General features: G+C 43.9%; 1 protein-coding gene across 1 annotated transcript in view; it reads right to left on the minus strand.

Annotated features, from left to right (window-relative positions):
• Positions 1 to 1,210: 1,210 nt before the first annotated feature.
• Positions 1,211 to 20,957, minus strand: part of STPG4 (sperm-tail PG-rich repeat containing 4) — a 36,282-nt gene continuing 16,535 nt past the window's right edge. Inside the window, exons 6-7 of the mRNA XM_037066898.1 lie at positions 3,909 to 4,013; positions 1,211 to 1,327 (exon numbers count right to left, since the gene is read on the minus strand). Coding sequence (XP_036922793.1) covers positions 1,211 to 1,327; positions 3,909 to 4,013 — 222 coding nt within the window. The remainder of the gene's footprint in view (positions 1,328 to 3,908; positions 4,014 to 20,957) is intronic.

A 20,957-nucleotide genomic window follows, 5' to 3' on the forward strand; every position in this document is an offset into this window, starting at 1 on the left:
CACACATTGTGTCTGTCTGGCTGATGCTCCTCCAGCAGGACTGCTTGCCATGCGTGGCTGTATGTGGTCCCATCCCCCTCTCACCCTCCCTCACACCCTCCACTCTAGTTGGCTTGGCCAGGCTAGGCTCCCTCTGTTCCCCTCCAGCAAATGTTTATTCTTGCCTTTTGTCCAAACAGGGCTCCTTGCCCCTGACCTTTTCCCCTCTCTTCTCCCTGCGTTTCAGCCTCTTGGTCCCTTGGGTGCCAGCCAAGCTTCCCTCCTGCATGCTGCCTTGTCCCTGTGCTGTCCACCCGCGGCCTTTACTGCCAACACCGCTCCTCTGGGCATTGGGTGCAGTGTTTTCATGGCTTCGAGACGAGGGCCTGTCTTACCAGTAAGGACAGCCCCTGAGCTCCCAACACCGGAAGGAGCTGCTTGGCACAGCTTTCAAAGCCTTCCTTGGGCCAAAGATTACCCCATACTATCTACCTCCCTGGCCTTGTCTCCCTACCACCCGCCCCAAACTCAGTCACACACCTCATCCCTCGTTCTTTTAAGCCCCTACTCCCCACACAGCACCTGGCACAGAGCAGATGCTCAAAATATTTTTGTTGACTTGAAACCACAAATACTCATCAGGTTGAATAAATATTGTTCTTTTCAAGGAATTGAGAGAGAGAAGGACCCACCTGTTGGGACCCTGTCAAGCTCCGCTAGGCCTCAGTTGAAGGCACCCCCACCCCCAAGGAAGTCTCCATGAGGCTGTGAGGCATTAGAGGTATCCCAACCCTCGTGCAGCTGGGACCCGGCTGGAGAGCCCAGGGCCGCACAGAGCACAGTCTGGGCACATCGGGCCTTTCTAAGCTGCTGCAAGGGCAGCCCAGGAAAGTCTCCAGGAATATACCTTTGTCAATAAGCAGATGGAGGGGGAGGGGTGGAGGTGGGCAAAGGAGGAAAAAGTGGGGACAACTGTAATGGCATAACCAATAGCATACAATTAAAAAAATAAACAGGTTGGGAATAAAATTTATGGTTCAAATCAGGACACTCTTGAGAATAAACTAGAAATTACACTGGACCTGGTCCAGACAGACAGGCTGGATGCTCACTCTGGGCAACCTATTAGGTCCTGTGCTCAAATTCTCCTAGACAAAGAGTAGACAAAACAGTGGTTTCTAAACATAATAACTTACTCAAACAAATAACTTAGGGCCAAGGCGGCTTTATTTTAAAAGCCGATCGTGTTGTCGAAGAAGAGGCTGTGCTCTCGCCCCATTTTGGCTATGGTCCGGGGCAGCCTGGGGAACTGCGCAGAAGCCTCGTATGCTCCTGGGCCCGGGGTTTTCTGAAAACAGAACAGAAAACGGGAGTTGATGAGAGTGTGACACCAAAGCCCTGGAGCCTCCTGGGCCTGGCTGGCAAATCCCCACAGAGGGAGACAAAGGCCGCACTGGTGTGGGCGGAGGTGCGTGTCCTCGCAGCCCAGAGCGGTTCCGTCGGCTGCTCTCCCCAAGGCTGCAGAGTTGCCGAGAGACAGTGGACAACCAGTGATGGCCTGGACCCGCAGGCAAGGCACCTCACCTGCCCCCTGCCCTACAAGGCACACTATCTCCCACAGGCAATTTGTCCCTGGGAATGGCATCGTCACCCCTCAGTCTAGTAGTAAGGGATAGGAGAATGGATTCCCAACCTGACAGGCTGACCTTGATAGCCCAAACTCCTGTGTTTCTAGTGCTGATCCAGCGTGAGTAGCAGGATATTTCCCTGGCCCTGTCTGTGGACCACAGGGTCAGGAGTATTTGCAAAGAATTCATGTGTTCCACTTATTGAAAGTCATGCTTTCATTTTGATGAAATTCTTTAAAAAATGATTGCAGCAATTGTTAAAACAAAGCTTCTCTTCTGCAGATAAGAAGCTTCTCTTCTTTTATAAGATAAAATGCAAATGACTGTCATTTTCTTAGACTAAGACTTGGATGTTTAAGGTCACGGTTTTCCACATGGGGGTGCACACACATATTCTGGAAATCCAAAGGGACTTTTTCTTGGGTTGCTGGAGAGATCCCAGGGTCTCTGTGTGTGGTTAAGGGAAGGATTCTACTGTCAGAGAGGCCTGGGGTCAGGTCCTAGTCTCAGCCCCAATGGCTCAGTGTGACCTTGGGCCATGGGCTTCCAATGCCTCCACCAACTGAGGAGGCTCTGCGGCTCACGGGAAGCCCTCCAGGAGAGAGATCACGCCATACCGCAGGCCAGGCGCTCCACCCACTAGCTACCCCTGCTAGTATTATCCCTGTTACCACCTTCTTGTCATTTCCTTCCTTGCAGCTTGTTATCTCTTCAGGAGACAGTGAGAGTGGAAACTGGATTACCCTGAGAGTGGGGTGGACAGTCAGCCCAGCGTGGATGAGGTCAGCTGCCTGCAGAAGCTGCTTTAAATGACAGGATGTCTCCCTTGCCAAAAGCAGAGCAGCAGCCTGGAATCTCATCAAGTCCTGGCCGGATGTCAAAAAAGCTGAAGCTTTTTTTGTGCTATTAATTCGGAAGCAGCCTATGTGAGGAGCCCTGGAAGGCCAGCCCACGCATGGGTTTGTGGGCCTGCCCCCGAAATCCCAGCAACAACCACCCCTCAGGAGGCTGCCAGTTACGGTTCTCAGCCCTCGAGCACATCTGGCTCTATCCCCAGCCCTGGTTTCACTGTCACCAAGCCAACTTCTGGTTGTCCTTGGCTTCCATGAAGAGTTTCCTATCAGGAGAGACGCTCCACAGTGCAGCAGCCCTAAATACCAGTGACCCCCTTGGTGGACATTTGAAGGTGAATGCTGCCCCTTCTGGCTTCTCGGTCAGTTTCCTGGGCGTTTGGTTAGCGTGACTCCAACCTCCTGAGGATGCCCAGCCCTGGATCACAGTGATGCCACTAGGGTATGAGGACCAGATTAAGGGGTCCACCAGCCTCCTGTTGTTGATCTGTTTTTAACTTTACTGGCATGGACTCCCCAGTATTCACACCTCCAGATAGAGACCACATTACCTGGCACCGCAACTGGCAGCTCCAGAACAAAATCCTGAAGGCGAGGGCCTGGGCCTCCAGAGGTGGGGCTGGGGAGGGGTCCTAGGCCCAGAGAGCAGCAGTGCCAGCCCTCTCCTACCCACTGCCCAGCTCCGCCCCCCTCCCTCGTCCCCCAGGATGGACCTATTTCCTTACAGGCAGAATTTGTATTTCTGTCTCCCAACCATCTCAAACAAGGCTACATACCAGCGAGTCTGAGGGACTTTCAGACTGGGGTGCAGGCTAAAAACACCAAGGCTATGGAAGACAGTTAAAACTGTCTTTTAACATTAAAAAAAAAGCCACTGTTCACAAACTCTCTGTTATGCTTTTGAGATCTTCCCCGAGCCTTTGAGGCTCTCACACACTCCCAGATTCTCCCTTCTTTATGTATCTCCAAGGACTTGGGACTTCTCCCTCTGTGTCCCGAGTCTTTAAAGGCAGGACAATCGCTCATGCCATAGTGGTCTCCTTTGGTTCAATAATAATGATTCTGCCCTCACTTTTCACTCTCAGAAGCCACACACACAAAGAAAGCCAATTCTGGGTGGCTGGAGACAGCGACTGTCCACAGTTTGCCTCAGTTCATCAAAGGCATTTCCCTAAAAGCATCCAGGTCATAGCATGGATGGCTAATCGCTGTGCCGGCTGTTCTCCACTGGACCCATAATTTAGCTGCAGCCTTCAGGAGTCACTCTTGGCCTGAACCTGGCCGAAGGGCTTGCCAGGTATTTGAGCTCCATACCCTTTGGTGCCTTGACAAGCACTTACATATATACTAGAATTGTATATAATAGCCCTATCTCATGTCCACTGCCCACTGCCCCCCCAGTACGCAGCCATAAAACATACAGCCATCATGTGTCTTTTTGAATACTTACTGAACAGGAGGGCAAGAATCGAGGTACTTTGGATTGAAAACAAGAAGTAACAGAACTTGCTGAAGGAGTGTTCAAGTCGTAATGCCCCGGGCCTGGGCCTTCATGCTAAAATTTAAAAAAATGAGTGTTTCATAATTACTAATATTTGATACATTTTAATGCCTTATTTCCTTTCTGCATATAAACACGAATCAGTGTGATACTGTAAAAAGCTGGATTTGGGCTCGGAAGATCTTATCGATGTATGCCCCAGCACAAGTCACAGTGAAATGGAAAAATACCTGCTTTATCTACTTTACCTGCCTGGTGGATGGCTGGGAAGACTAAAGGCTAAGTGACTGTGACGGTCCCCCCTTGTCCCTGCCTGGGCCCTCCCCACACTGGCAGGCCTCACTCCATCCTCGTCCCTCTGACTGTTGACGGTGACTTGCTGCTCCAGGCTGCTAGCTTTTAACACACACTCACTCTTTCATATAATTCTAAGTCCAAACAAGTACTCACAGCAATTCACTGCCATAAGTACTAAGCTATGAGATAAATGGATGAAGACAATTCGGAGAAGACAAACATCCCAATAGAAAAATTAGCAGAAAGCAATTCCCAAAGAAGAAATACAATTGTTCAAAGAAGAAATGATTGGGTGTCTTTAATCTTATTAATAACCAAATAAGATCTCAATTAAAACAACGAGATTCTTTTGGGGGGGGAGATCTAGAAAATTAACAAAGGTTTTAAAAAAAAGGGAGGGAGGGAGAGTAAGAATGAGAGAGAGGGGGAGAGAGGGAGGAAGGAGCCCTGACTGGTGTGGCTCAGTAGATCTGGGCATCATCCCGCAAAGTGAAAGGTCATCAGTTCAATTCCCCATAGGGGCACATGCCTAGGTTGTGCGTTTGGTCCCCTGCTGGGGTGTGTGCGAGAGGTAACTGATGTTTCTCTCTCACATGGATGTTTCTTTCCCTCTCTTTCTCCTTCCCTTCCCCCCTCTCTAAAAAATAAATAAATAAAATCTTTTTTTTTTTAAAGAAAGATAAAACAAAAATTTTAACCACCAGCACAGATACTTACTGATTTCAATGGAAGTATAAATTTGATTAGCTTTTCTGGAGCATAATGTGGCAGACTATGAAATAGCTTAAAAACACACATACCTACCCAAATGCAGAGAAAGCGAAAAAGACTGTTCCGAGACTGTGGCAGAAATCCAGAAGGAAAATGCGAGCTGGGCCCAGGGGCGGCAGGGAGAATGGGAACAGCCAAAACACCACAGGAGATGATGCAGACAAGGCGTTAGCCTTTTATTTCATTTTCTAGTAACTCACTTTTTTCCCTTTCCCATTTTCAAATACCTGCACTATTTGACAAAAAGGGGTCTTTCTGGCACGAACTGGAATCCGTTTCTAAATAAGGAACTAGAAGAAGCAGGCGGAGGCAGGTGTGCCAGAAACTGATCATTGGTGAATGGGCATTTGGGGTTTGATACAGCATTTTGTCCATGTGGTGTGTATTTTTTAAGTTTTTATAATACAAAGTTAGAGGACATATATTTATTATTTTGACCTAGCAATTCCACTTTTAGGAATTCATCCTGAGAAAACAACTGAGAATGTGTGCAAGTGTTTGCTATAAAGACATCCCCTATAACATCATTTCCAAGAGTTAAAAATGAGAAATAAACCAACCCTGTGGGCCTGGTTACATAAATTGCAATTATTTCACCCAGTGTTGATGAATTTTTATGGACATAAAAACTATTCCCAAATATTCTTAAGTGAGAAATAGAAGTTTTAAAAAATGTGCCTAAAAAAACTGTGAAAGGAATGTTTACTAACAGTTTTCTTTAGATAGTAGCATGTTGAGTAAAAAGAAACATTTTTTTTAAAGATTTTATTTATTTATTTATCTTTAGAGGGGAAGGAGAGAGAAAGAGAAACATCAATGTATGGTTGCCTTTCATGCATCCCCTGCTGGGAGTTGGCCTGGCAGGGAACCAACCTGCAACCCAGACATGTGCCCTGACCGGGAATTGAACTGCGATCCTCTGGTTCACAAGCCTGTGCTCAATCCACTGAGCTACACCAGCCAGGGCTTAAAAGAAACATTTTTACCTGCCAGAAGGACCACCATCAATAAACCAACAAACAACAAGTGCTGGCAAGGATGTGGAGAAAAGGAAACCCTAGTGCACTGTGGGTGGGAGGTCAGAACGGTGCAGCCGCTGTGAAAAACAATATGGAATTTCCTCAAAAAGTTAAAAATGGAACTGCCTTTTGTCCCAGTGATTCTGCCTCTGGGACTATGCCCTAAGAATCCTAAACACCAACCAGAAAGCATATATGCACCCCTATGTTCACAGCAATGTTACTTACAATTGCCATGATGTGGAAACAGCCCGAGTGCCCATCAACACAACAGTAGATAAAAAAGCTGTGGTACATTTACACAATGGAACACTATGCAGCTGTAAAAAAGGAGGAACTCTTACCCTTTGCAACAGCCTGGACAGACCTGGAGATTATCATGCTAAATGAAATCAACCAGTCAGAGAAAGGCAAATACCATATAATTTCACTTATATGTGGAATCTCGTGAAGAAAATAAGCTGATGAACGAAATAGAACCAGAGGTATGGGTACATGGAACCGGCTGACAGAGCTCAGGGGATCGGAAGTGGAGGGGACTGGATAAAAGAAGATAAAGGGATTAGCCAAAGAACACATAGGCAAAATCCAAGACACAGACCATAGTGTGGGAAATCCAGGGGATGGGAAGGGCAGAAGCTAGGTGGAGGCAAACCAGGGGGCCGGGGTGGATGGGGGGCATCCGTAATAGTATCAACGATTAAAAGAAAATAAATGTGTCCGTCATCTAAAAAGAGAAGAAACCTTTTTTTTGCTTATCAGCACTTTCTAATATTTCTACACTAGATTTGATTGCTTTTAAAATAGTAAAAACAATTGTACCTAATGTATAGATGAGTGAATATGGAAAAGGAGTAAAAGAGAAAAGGAGGCAGGAAGACAAGATAAAATTAACAGAAAGTTAAAACAGAAAAATGTGTCCCGGGAGATCTTGGGCCACAAATTAGCAGGAGGATTTGTCGGGATTTGGTGGGATGGGCACCCAGCTGCAGGCCCTCCCCGGAGTCAGGGGCGGGGCTTCCCGTTCTTTGTTCCTGTGAGAGGCGCAGCCGTGTAATTAGCGCTCTGTTCTCAATTACTCCACCACGAATGGAGTCTGTTATTAACAGCCAAGCACAAGTCTGATAATCAAGGGACGGATGTGCCTCATAATTTTACAACCCGTAGCAGAGAGATAAAAACCATAATGTTTTCAAACCTGCGCACACGCGGGATGGAGACTGTTTTCAGATGGAGTGACCTCTGCACTCCCACTGGAGAAATCAGAGCCACCATGAAAAGAAAGGCGCGGAAAGGCGCAGAGAGCCGAGGGTTTCCGGACTGGAACAGTCTGGGCAACGTCCCCTTGGCTGGGACGTAATAAGCACGTACTCTCAAGCCAGGATGGTAGATGGGACAAAAGATACTGCCATGTGTGCTACCATTGACTCCATGCCTATGACAGCCAACTGTCTGCAGAATGGCCAAGAAATGCCACCATTTGCACCCTTTCTCCCCAAGGCCCATGTGGGTTTCATTCCTAAGCTTCCCACTTACGAGCTCCTAGGAAGCACAGGTGCTGAGCCCAGCTAAGCACGGATGTCTGCCTGTGTCGTCCAGCAGCCTCCCTGCATGGGCTTGGTCACCTGAAGCAAAAGGACGAATACTTGGCCCTGGCTGGTGACTCCGTTGGTTAGACCATCAGGTTGCCGGTTCCACCTCGGGTTGGGATGCATATGGGAGGCAGCCAGTTGATGTTTCTCTCTCTCCCTCCCTCCCTCCCTCCCTTCTTCTCTCTCTAAAAATCAATAAAAATATATCCTCAGGTGAGGATTTAAAAAAAAAATGCCTAAGACTTAGGGCAGAAAGAAATGACTGAATGCTATTTGCCCCCAATGTGTCAGATGAAACCTTTTAAGTGGGAACATCAGGAAAGTGGATACAGGCCCAAGTCCATATTCCAGAAGGCACAGGAATGCTGTTCTAAGTGAAAAGTAGTGATCCGGCCAGGGTCCCACTATGGGTGGGAAACAGCTCCAGCAGAGTCCTGCCTCTGTCCCATCCAAGGACACAGGAGTGGGCAATTTTGGACACAGAGACACATGCACAGGGAAAACACCATGTAAAGATGAAGTCAGCGACCTTGGCAAAGATTGCCAGCAAACCCCTGGAAACTACGAGAGAGGAAAGGAGCAGAAGAAACCAACACAACCGGCACCTTGATCTTGGACTTCTGGACTCCAGAACTGTGAGACAATACTCGTACATTTCTGTTGTTTAAGCCACTCAGGTTGTGGTACTTTGTTACAGAAGCTCTAGCAAATGGATCCACAAATGTTCAGCTCATTTCTTCATTCAACTAATACCGTACAATGTGCCGCACAGTTGCTGGGAGTTGGGAATGCAGCGTACACAATGGTTTCCCAGTATCCTTTCTCTTATTCCTTGGTATTAGAACAATTTTTAACTGGGCACATGTCTATCCAGAATAAAAACTAAATTCCCCGGACTCCTTTGTAGGTAGGTGTGGCCACATGGCTAATTCCTGGCCAATAGGATGGAGGTGGAAGAGGTGTGCACGCACTCCGAGGAGCAGCCTTAAGGAGAAGGCAGCTTGTCCATCTTCCCCGCCCTCCCGCCTGCCAGCCTGTCCCAGGTTCTCTGTTCTCTGGGGCCATGGAAATGGAATCCAGGCTTAGCAGAGCAGCACACCAAAATTCGATGCTGTGGAATTGCCACACCAGCCCTAAACTACCTATCGGGGGCACTTTGTACAAGAGAAACATATAGTCCTACCTTGTTTATAATAGTTATTTGGGGTCTTGGTTACTGGCAGCAGAACTCAGACTTAATGGAAAAAGATAGACATGTTTCCCACTCTCGTGGGGCTTACATTGTAATAGGGAATATATACTTCACAAAAAAATAAACCGACAATATGTGCAGTATCACACAAAGGAACACATACGGTACTATGGGAGAGCATGTTAGACGGCAAACTGATCTAATCAGAGGGGCCTGAGAAGTCCCTTAAAAAAGTCCATTTGAGCAGAGACCTAAAGAACAGGGAGGAGGAGGAGTCTGCGGGGAGAAAGGCTGAAGAAGAGGTTGTGTAGGGAGCAGTAATAGGAAAGGTGAGGGAAGGCCAAAGCGGAGGGGGCCTTCAGGCAGGCCTAGGAGGAGGCTGCGGTTCATTTTAACCCTGTAGGGACAAATTCACTGCATCACAAAAAATGAAATAAAATAAAGTGCATAGGCTCCTGCCAAAAATATAATTAGGAATGTGAAATTCAGCTTTCTCTCTACAGCTAATCACTTTGTTGTCTTTTATGTGCATGTTAACACTAAGGATAGTTTTACAATTTAATTGCAGGTGTAAAATGTTAAATGCCACCCTTGTATTTCCAATCTCTGCAAGTCGTCAGCACTCGGAAGCCTCCTCATTTGCAGGCAGGTGTGCTGATCTAACCGGGCACCCCTCCAGCCTGCTCTGAGGCAGGCTCCCCACCACCGCCCAGCCCTGGGCACCGCCAGAGAGCTGCCCTGTCCCTGCTGCCATTTCCAGCTCACATACCCGCTCTCAGTTGATCCTCACCACAGTGCAGGGAAACGCTCTCCCCTCCATCTAACAGATGAGAAAGGGGGGCTCAGCCAGGTTAGAAACAGAAGACTTAGCCCCGCAGCTGCGACAGCCAGAGCCAGCTACCAACCCTGCTTCTCCCCACTGGGAGGGTCAGTATTGGTTCTAAGCTATTTTGTAAAATCATACAGCTAAAGAGAACCTAGAAGAAGCACATAGTCCATCCCTATTGATCCTGGCACAAACAACTTACAAATCATACTTGGCCCTGGCTGGGTATCTTGGTTGGTTAGAGCATTGTCTCCATACGCCAAGGTTGAGGGTTTGATTCCCAGTCAGGGCACACACAAGAACCAACCAATGAATGCATAAATAAATGGAACAACAAATTGATGTGTCTCTTTCTCTCTCTCCCCCTAAAAATCAGTAAGTAAAAAAAATTTTAAAAAGACATCCTTGAAGAAAGGGTCAGAAATAAAATTTACAGCCCATAATATCTACCTATACACATAAAACATAAGTAATATGCAATATACATTGAAATTACTACATGAGATCATGAAAATGACCCCTCTGAGATAGCAGGGTGTAGCTGACCAAGGAAATTTGAGAATTCTGCAAACATCCATCCATATCTTCAGAGGAAAAGATGGGAGACATGCATGTGGATAGGTGCGGTACAAGCAAATCTATCAGGGGCCGAAAGGTATTCACATCTGTGAAGTTAAGAATTGAAGCTTCAGCCCTGGCTGGTGTAGCTCAGTGGATTGAGTGCGGGCCTGCGAACCACACCATCGTAGTTCAATTCCCAGTCAGGAACTGGGAATTGAACTGAGTTGCAGGCCAGTTCCCAGCAGGGGACTCACGAGACGCAACCATACATTGATATTTCTCTCCTTCTCTCCTTCCCTTCCTCTCTAAAGATATATAAATAAAATCTCAAAAAAAAAAAGAATTGAAGCTTCACTTGGCACTGTTTATTTCTACTGAGAGAGGAACTGTGGTTGCCTGGGTTTCCAGGTATGGACGGACAGGGCTGTGTGTGTGTGTTGGCTGGGGGGGAGGCGGGCAGGTGACACTGAGTGATCACAAACCTTCCTACCCTAAATACGCAGCTAGTTTAGACATGCAGGTGCCAGGGCCCCCCTCCCCCAGGCAATTCAGAATTGCTGCAGGTGTTTACTGGCCCATCCTCCCTTTACCACATGCCCCGGGAGCAGAAGGAAACCCATCATCGTTAGAAATATGTGGAACCTAATGAAAAATAAACTGATGACCAAAATAAAGCCAGAGGCATGGATAGGTGGAACAGACAGACGGATCTAGTGGGGAGGGGGCAAAGTGGGGAAAATAGGGGGCATCTGAAACAGTATCAAAAATAACATAACATAAAATAAAATAGAATAGTTTGAAAAGAAATCTGGGGTGATACTTCTGCCAGAGGTTATCCACTCAAGGTGGCAAGCCCCTACTCCTGGTCACAAAGATTGGTCCATGATCAGGCAACAGGACCACCACATAGCCAACCAGAAGAGCCTGCCTTTTCACAACCCGGCACCAAGCAAGCAGGTGTGCACCTGGGGCTGCTGGAGGTGGTCTCGCTCATGGAGAGAACATGTCCAAAGGACAGAGAAAGGCAAAAATTAGTGGCCTGTGTGCCTGAGGCTATGTGCACCAATAAATTCCACCCCACCTTTATGTTTTCATTTTTTGCTTAAGCTAATAGGGATGGGTTTCTGTTACCTGCCACTGAATAAAATCCTAATATATTTTTTCCCTGTTCCCAGTGAAGATACTGTTTTAAGAAAAGAGCGCAGGAAGTTCCTCACACTCACAACCAGGCAGGGATCTATGACTCTGCTGGTGTTAATAGCATTGGAAAAGTGGCACAAATTTTTTTAAAAGAAAAAATTCCAGGATTTTTTTTCTTAAAACATCTGTAAGTATATTTGAAAGGTTTTATTTTCCCAAAAATGTTACCTGCAAGTGAACTCTTTTTTGAGGACATGGAGATGAGACCTGCTTTCCTCATCTTAACTTTCAGATGCCATTCAGTTGGTGTTGGCTTTATTCACGCCGACCAAGTTTATCGATTATTTTTCTGCTCCCCATGAAACTTTAAACTATTGGCTTAGTTTCTTTTTGTAGTTAATGTTTAAGTATAGTTAAGTGTACAGTATTGGTTTCAGGTATATAATATAATGATTCAACATTTTTCTACCTTACAATGTGGTCACCCCACTAATTCTAGTAATCATCTGTCACTGTGCAAACTTAACACAATATTACTGACTATTTTCCCCTTCCCCCTTTCACCCATCCTCCACCCCTTCCCCTCTGGCAACCATCCCTGTTATGTCTGTTTATGAGTCTGTTTTTGTTTTGTCTAGTTTGCTCATTTGTTTGTTTAGATTCCACATATACATGAAATCATACAGCATTTGTCTTTCTCTGTCTGACTTATTTCACTTAGCAAAATACCTTCTAGGTTCATCCATGTCATCACAAATGACAAGAGTTCATTCTCTTTTTAATTACTGCAAAATATTTTATTGTATGTATATACTAAATTTTCTTTATCCACTCATCAATCAATAGATATTTAGGTGGATTCCATATCTTGACTATTATAAATAATGCTACAGTGAACCTAGTTAATTTTTTTGTTAGAGTTGTATGAGTTCCTTATATATTTTGGGTATCAACCCTTTTATTGGATATATGATTTGTGAATAACTTCTCCCATTCAGTAGGTTGTCTTTTTGTTTGTTCTATGGTTTCCATCACTGTGCAGAAGCTTTTTAGTTTAAGTCCCATTTGTTAGTTTTTGCTTTTGCTGCCCTTTATCAGCTTAGTTTTTAATTAAACTGATTCCTTAAATGCAAAGACAGCTGAATGATTCACCATTCTTTTCTAATGCTGGTTTTAATGCAAAGAGTATGCCACAGATGTGATGTCCCTTTGCAAACTTCTACTATTACATGTGACTAGAACAGACAGATCATAGAATGCTCATTTGTGTCTGTGGACTCTTTCCTGTTTATCTAATCCCTTCCTTATTCTTTGTAGGCTTGTCAGGTTTTAAGAAAAACAGAAACATCTTAGAATATTTCTGACATCAAATAAAAGAACCTCATTTTCATTTGACCTTGTGAGATTGTATCCCTACTCTCAGGGGGGATGTGCACGTCTCCTTTTGCACTTTACCTACACCTATGAGAACTAACTACAAAGAGCCTACTTAGCGAATCACTGCCAGCCCCAGTTCACGTGAATGATTCTCAGTTAAGTAGGAGGAAGTGGCACTATCTTTAGTTAAGTAACAAACTAACTTTAGGTTGACCATTTTGATGGCTTTTTGCCTCAAATATTATCTACTTTCTGACTTTTAAAAGTTATATTTAGGAAAAACTGAAAAAGAGAGAAACCAAGTAAACAACTACCCTTAGTCACAGCACCCCAGCATAGCCACTAAAAGCATTTTGGTGCATTTTCTGTTGTTTATACTCAGAGTTTTTTCTTATATTATTTTAATCATAATATACACACCAATCTATATCTTGCATTTTTCTCTACATATTAGATCACAAATTTTTGTTGCTATTTTATCATTTTAACAATAGTTTCAATGGCTATAAAATATTTCCTTGAGAGATATGCAATATTCTTTTTTTAATTATTTCCCTTCTATTTAATATTAAACTGTGGCTGTTACTCTCTTGCTATTATAAACAATGCTTTAATGATATCTTTATATGGATTTATTTCTGCATATCATATTATTACTTTAGGGAGATTTTCTCCAAATGGGTGTAGTGGGCTAAAAGATAGAAACAGTTTTTTTTTAAGATTTTATTTATTTATTTATCTTTAGAAGGGAAGGAGAGAGGAAGAGAAACATCAATGTATGGTTGCCTTTCGTGCGTCCCCTGCTGGAAGTTGGCCTGCAGGGAACTGACCTGAAACCCAGACATGTGCCCTGACTGGGAATCGAACCGCGATCCTCTGGTTCGCAGGCCAGCACTCAATCCACTGAGCTACAGAAACAGTTTTTATAGCTCAATACATACTGTCAAAATGCTTTCCAAGGGGTTGTGTTAGTGCATAATCCCACCAGCAAGTAGATAAGAAAAGCACTGAGTCTCCACAGTCCAAGTAGATAGTAGGGAAAAAATGTTTGGAAAAATAAAATCTGCCTTACTTGTCTGTGCCTTAACAGGAGTATTAAATAGCAACACCAGTGGCCCCTGCATGTCCAGAGAAGTTGTGAAGAACATCTGGTGTCCTTCACATTCAGGAGGGAACAAAGCTTTTGTAGTTTGCTGGGAGGTCAGGAGATTTATTTGGGTCACTTATAGAAGCAGTTAAATCAATTAAAGGACAAGAGGAAGAAAAAACACCAATGACAAGTTTTATTTTGTTCAACATGGATATAACTAGGATTTGTTGCAATTTGCTTTCTTCCTCTTAAAAAAAAATCCTGCTCTGAGGAAACTGGCCCTTTGGGTCTTGGGATTCATGGGGCTTGGTCATTATCAAGGTGCTCAGAGGGAATGGTGGCTGGTAGAAGTTTCCAATACAATTTTTTTCTGTGAGTGCAAAAAGACCCCCTTTCCTTATGGTAGAACATCTCTCTGGCATCTATCCCCCAAATACTCTCATAACACTCTCCTCCTCACAGTCTTTTCTATGGGCGAAACAATTATGTTGACCCACAATCAGTTATTATGATTGCAACAATAACTGAAACAGCCAAGAAGTATATAACTTTATATTGGTAATTTGAAAATTAAAAACTGTTTTCCAACCAAATGAATCCCTCACCAACTGCTCCTGCTGAGAGCCACCTACACCCTGCAGATGAAACGTAATCCACCAACTGAATCCCTGACACAAATAAGAAGGTTGCATTTTTTAACAAGTGAAAAAGGCTTTTGAGAGGCACCTAAGATCCTAGAGGATTTTCAACTTCATAGTTAATGTACTTGACTGTCGAACTGACCCAGTGATTCGACACCTGGGAATATATATCTGAAGAAACCCGAAGCACTAATTTGAAAAAACATAAGCACCCCTATGTTCATTGAAGCATTTTTTTACAATTGCCAAGGTATGGAAGCAGCCCAAGTGTCCATCAGTAGATGAGTGGATAAAACAACTATGAGATATTTACCCAATGGAATACTACTCAGCCATAAAAAAGAAAAAGTTTACCCTTCGTGACAGCATGGATGGACCTGGGAAACATTATGGTAAGTGAAATAAGCCAGTCAGAGAGAGACAAATACCATACTATTTCATTCATCTGTGGGATCTAATGAACAAACTGAACTAACAAGGAAAATGGCGGCAGACTCATAGATGGAGAGCAGGATGACAGCTAGTAGGGGACTGGTTAGGGGTGGAAGGACTGAGCAAAAAGAAAAAAGGACTCATGGTCATGGACAACAGTTTGGTGATTGCTGGGGGGAAGGGGAGTTTAAGGGGAATATATGGTAATGGGAAAAAATACAATAAAGGTTAAATTTTTAAAAAACAAAGTTACCCCTGGCTGGTGTAGCTCAGTGGATTGAGCACGGGCCTGCGAGCTAAGGGATCATGATTCAATTCCCAGTCAGGGCACATACCTGGGCTGCAGGCCAGTTCCCAGTGGGGGACCCATGAGAAGCAACCATACAGTGATATTTCCCTCCCTCTCTCCTTCCCTGCCCCTCTAAAGATAAATGCATAAATAAAATAAAATTTAAAATTTAAAAAACAAACTTAATATCCTTTTACAACTAAAAAATCATATAGTAACCTGCTATGCCTTCACATGTCATCTACCCCTTTTTTAACAGGCTGTTCCTGGAGATTTGATGCATAAATGATTAGCAAATTTTAATGAGTTAGTTTTCACGGATGATGGAAAGAAAGGAGGAAGAGATGTGCACCTGTCCATATCCATCTTTTATAGCCCGCCTCATTCTGGAAAGGGTTTAAAGTGACTCAGTGAATATCTGCAGGCTGTACAATGTTGCACCAGATCCACAGGTCAGATTGCTGGTGATTGCAGGTTTCATGTACCAACAGCAAGACCGCCCATCCTGGGTCGACAGGGCTCAAATGTCACCACGTCCTTACCACACAACTGCGCACAAAACACACCTTGGAAGATTTAAAGAGTTACGAGTGTTTTTAAAAATTATATAAATGCAAAAAAATTTAAGTGAACATCATGTCTTGGGAGGGAACCTTTTAAGTGGTGGGAGAAATAAAAAAGGAAAAAAATATACAGATTTTGTTCGACACATTTTTTGAGCATTGTACGAGGGCCTGGGTGTTGACGAATAAGAGCCTCTTTCTTCATGTACTTATACTTCAGAAAGTGATGACAAACTCTTGAATTTGATGACAGAAACATTTTACTTTTTAAACTTCTGTATATATAAGAACACAAAAATAAAAAAGCAAAATCCCTGAAACACTTCAGCAAATATGTGTTAATATTTCTTCACAACAGAGCTTATCCAAAAAAGATCAACAAAAAAGAATGTTAAAACTCGAACCCGTAGATGCCTGGGTAAAGACTGACCAGGAAGTGTACGGGAAGAAACACCAGTAATGAATAATCAGAATGTGTACCCTCGGATCCCAGATTTCATTAAAATAATAAGAAGCCGTTCTTTTACTATCAAATAAATATTTTAAAAAATAACAATAAAGAAAATTTATACGGATTTCATAAAATGGACACTGTTTTGACTGCTAGTAGAGATGTAAGTTCATACAATAATTTTTAAAGAGTTTTGGAAGCATAACCTCTATCCCCATACATCTCATTTGTAAGAACCCGTAAAAAATGGTCCCCAAACTTAGAAGAGACTATGCATTGTCTTGTGATAGTACTACTCTTTTGACCTCAGTATTCAGTACATATCCTTGCATACCAAAGTAGTAAATGTGGACAAAAGATGTCATAACACAAAAGAATTCTCCACTGAGCTGACCACTTATAAAAGTCTATCCCATCAAATACCTCTGCTTAACACTGGGGCCCACCATCGCACACAGAATGGTGTCTTTGTGAGTCCATTTCTCTCCTTCACTTTAAATGATAATAATAAATTGAAAATAAAATGCAATCCACTTCAAGTGAAAATGCAAATTTGACCAAAATAGGCAGTATTTCATGAAGGTGACAAAAGTGATGGAGAAGTGCCCAAATGATGGGACAAGTCTTTGGCCAATGAGAATCCAACAAAGTCAGATTAGTTAACGATAGAAAAGCGAAGATGGATGAGGGTGGGGACACTATTGGCACCTCAGAAAACGACTTGAAGTCCCAAAGGAGGTGACCTGGGGAAGACTGAGGAAGCTTCAAATCGTTTTTCTAAAATTTGTCTTCTGTGATGTCATTAGAATGTCAAACCTGAAGTGAAGAATACCACTGCACTATCGTAAAATACTGTCAAAAATAGACCTGATGGGTATGGATCAGCTGGTTGGGTATCAACCTGCAAAGCCAAAGGTCACCAGTTCGATTCCTGGTCAGGGCAACTGATTCAACTGATTGGTGTTTCTTTTTCATATAAACATTTCTCACCCTCTCTTTCTCCCTCCCTCCCCCTCTCTCTAAAAGGAAATAAAATATTTTTTAAACATGTCAAAAATACACTAAAATCAACAAAATTTCCCTCTTTAATCTAAAAAGCCCCAATCCTCCCTGTCATTCTAAGGGACAAGCAGGCTTCTACCCCTTCTGCACCCTTCCTGGCTGGTTCGTAGCTTCTGGCCGTCTCTACTCTCTGTCACCCCAAAATACTTGAAATCTCTTGTTTGCCAATGTTTCTCTTTACCCACGTGAATTTACTTATCCTTTTACTACCATTTTATTGAGATTTGACAGTGAGAGGAGATTAATGTATATGGCCAATTTGCCATACCGAGCAGGAATCACATATCACTCTTAGGACAGAAAATAAAGACTTTCAATCCAAATGGCTATTATGACCAGAATCACATAAAACAGAAATATTCAAATTGTATAGTATCAGTTTATTGCATATAAATAGGAACTCCATCGATTTAACTTATCGATTTTCTCTGAAACTATTCTACTTCACATTTATGTCACAATGGGATCCTCTCGTACATATCAATAGACATCTATTTTACAAGAAAAAGTCTGAAAATTCCCAAAAATGATACCTCTGTAAATTTTATTTCCTTATTTTGTAGATGATTTTATGAAATTATCTCAAGGGTAATGTCTACAAGTATAGTATATGTGTTTTGTGCACAGAATGAATAGTTAATCATAAAATGTCTAAAAATTGGGGCCCATTTTCACATTTTCCCCCTTTCAGTTCCTTTCCTTTATCCCAGGTACACTAATTCTTATCACCTCATCTATATTCCTGGGAGCATGAGGGTGGAGGAAAGAGAATCTAATAAGTCACTAATACCTTAGTAATAGCTTGGATCAATATATTTCTCCTTCAAGGAGCTTTTGCATTTAAAAGAAGACATGTGAAAAGGAAAGCTCCCCCCAAAAGATTTTTCAACAGTGACATCAAGAGGAGCACGTGTCTCCTGTGTCCGCTCTTAGGCTCACACATCAAAATCCCTGCTGCGGGGTCTGAGGCTTTGCTGCAGTGAGTGGGGAAGTACAGTTTAAACACAAATCTCCCTTCCGGGGCCCTCAAATACCTCGTGGCAAAGCCCTCGGATCCAGACACTGAGAGCCCATCCATATCCTCCTGCTCTTCCTCACCGCTGTCCTGTCTCCTTCCTCCACCTGGAGTCAGCACTTGCAGGGAGCCTGACAAGTGACTGTGTCAGAGAGTTTGGGAGGTGGCTACTGGAAGGAAGAAGGTACGGGCACTTCTATCAACAGATAATATTAAACTTGAGTCACCGGTGTCTAATATTGGGTGCTTTGTTTTCAGTGGCGCATGCTAAGCCATTTGGTCCTGCACCAGATACATTCATCATGAATCATAGACTCTTGTTTAATACGTGTTAAGTTTCTGGGTGCTGGAATGTGTACTTGGCTGGGTTGTTGACTTTTGAGTGTCCCTGCCCTGCAGGAAGGCAGAGAGAAGCACCGATAAACTGTCTCGTTTGCCTCTGAACGTCTAACAGGGCTACTCACAGGCCTCACACACAGAACCATCAAAAAAAGATTTGTAGAGGGAATGGAAGAACTTCTGTTGAAGTCAGCTAGACTCAGCTGAGTCCAGCTTTTTACCATAAGGCTTTGCTGAGAAAAGACTGGAAATTCTATCATCTTAAAGATGTCCCAGGGGAAGAGATAGGGCAAGTGAAGAGAAGTCAGTATACAAGGTTCTCAGCAGGAGCCTAAGTTCCGTCCATCCATCCATCTACCCATCATAAGGATCTTAGATGATCGGGACCGAACAGGCAGGCTGGCAGGCGGACCTTCCAGGAGAGAGAAGCCTCCTCCATGTGAACTCCTCCTATTGCAAAGAGGGCGAAGCAGGCTGATCTGGCCCCATGAATGAGCCTCAGGCATCAGCCGGGAGTTGCGACTCCACAGACAACATGATGTCTGCCACGTGGACTTGACCCCAGGTCAGCACTAACTGTCCCAAGGCATTAAGCAAGCCACTTGACCATGCTCAGTTACCAGGGAGCACAGCCTAGAGCCCAGGTTTTGAGGTTACTGTAGACTGGGTCAAAGTCCCAGCTATACCTCTTAATAACTGTGTGACCTCAGACAACTAACGTCCGTTTCCTGAGCTGTCAAATGGGGATAATCAATACTACCCCAGCCAGTTGCTGTGAGGGTTGAGTGAAACAGGATATGTCTGCCATTGAGACCTATGCCTAGACATATATGCCTAGACATACGTGCCTAGCACCAGAAAACTCTCAATGCGGTATCATTAAAGCTGGCCCTAACGGTAGAAGTAGATTTATAAAGTTTCTTCCAGTTCTAAGAGTCCTTAACAGTTCTGTGACTGTGATTTTAATGTTTAGAATCATTTAAGCTGAATGATAAAATCAGTCAATTGAGTTTTTCAGATGAAGGCTTATAATAGCCTAAGGATTAATGCATTTACCTCAAGATGCTTCGAGATAATGTCCTCGGAAGCATCATTTCTTTGCCACACTCTCGCCGCACGCCACCATCTCCCGCTGCTGGGATCAAAGAAGTTTCCTCTGCAGTTTGTAAATGGCTGGATCTAAACCAAACCCGTAAGTCTGCTCTGGGAATGCATGTTTAGGACAGACATGAATCGCCTCCCTGGGCTATTTCTTTGTCTTGGAATATTTTAGTATTCTTTTCATTTTGTTGAAGGACAGGATGTTCCAAATCAGTGAATCACTTTTATTTATAAAATGGAGTGAATGAGGTGACATCAGTGAAAATGGCGGAATAAGGATCTCCGAAAACTTCTCCATAAAAGCCATGAAAATGAAGGCAAAATGTGTCAGAATCCACTGCCTTGAGCTATTTCCCACACCAGGCTGCTTATCTTGCAAGATACGTAGCCTAAACTAACAGCAAATTATTTTCTATTGAATCTGTCTTTACTAAGAGTAAACAAATCCTTACTCATGCATGGCATTCATTTAAAGCGTGTATTTCAAAGGAAATACAATATCGCCCAGTAGGAAGAAAACTGGTGTCTCGACTGCATGCTGCCATGCCAACTGTGTAATGCATTTATAACTATCTCCTTCCCCCCTCAACATACACACCTGTGCACCCACACATACACACAGAGAGCCAAGGAAGAGACAACAGCCAACGGAGATAACACGCTCTTGGAAGACGTGAAGCAGTTTGGAGGAATGCAACCTGGCATGGCAGGGTGGAGAAAGCTGAAGAACAAGTACCTGGAGACATCGTGCCAAGGGGAAGCAGGCTGATTTGTTCCACAGAACCCAAGAGAAGCTCAGGAATGTTAGGCAACATCAAACGTTTTCTCCTCTAGTCCCTCCCTAGTCACCTCACCCTCAGTGGCCAGGTAGCTTACCCATCCCACATGCCTGTAGGAAACAGAGGGCCTAGTTTCTGGGGAGACTGCACCAGAGATCTGGGCGCAGGAGCACGAGGCGCAATGAGGACAGGGGCCTTCACTGAACATAGTAGTTAAGTGAACTTCTGCCTTAGAAACAGTGAGCTCTCCAGCCTTGTCCCCCATTCGGTTCACAAAACATAGGCCACTGGCTTATATCCCAGGCAGGAGGCTGAGGAGTCGCTCTGAAGCACATGATGGGTCCAAGAGAAAAGGCCTTCAGATATAAACATTTATGGTCCTCATCCCATCCATCTCCTGTGAAACCCAACAGGAAATAATCCCCACTTTACTGGTTTCCTGTGGCTGCTGTAACAGCTTA

Source organism: Sturnira hondurensis, unplaced genomic scaffold, assembly GCF_014824575.4.
Source record: "Sturnira hondurensis isolate 20B ecotype Veracruz unplaced genomic scaffold, ASM1482457v3 Scaffold0016663, whole genome shotgun sequence".
Taxonomy (NCBI): domain Eukaryota; kingdom Metazoa; phylum Chordata; class Mammalia; order Chiroptera; family Phyllostomidae; genus Sturnira; species Sturnira hondurensis.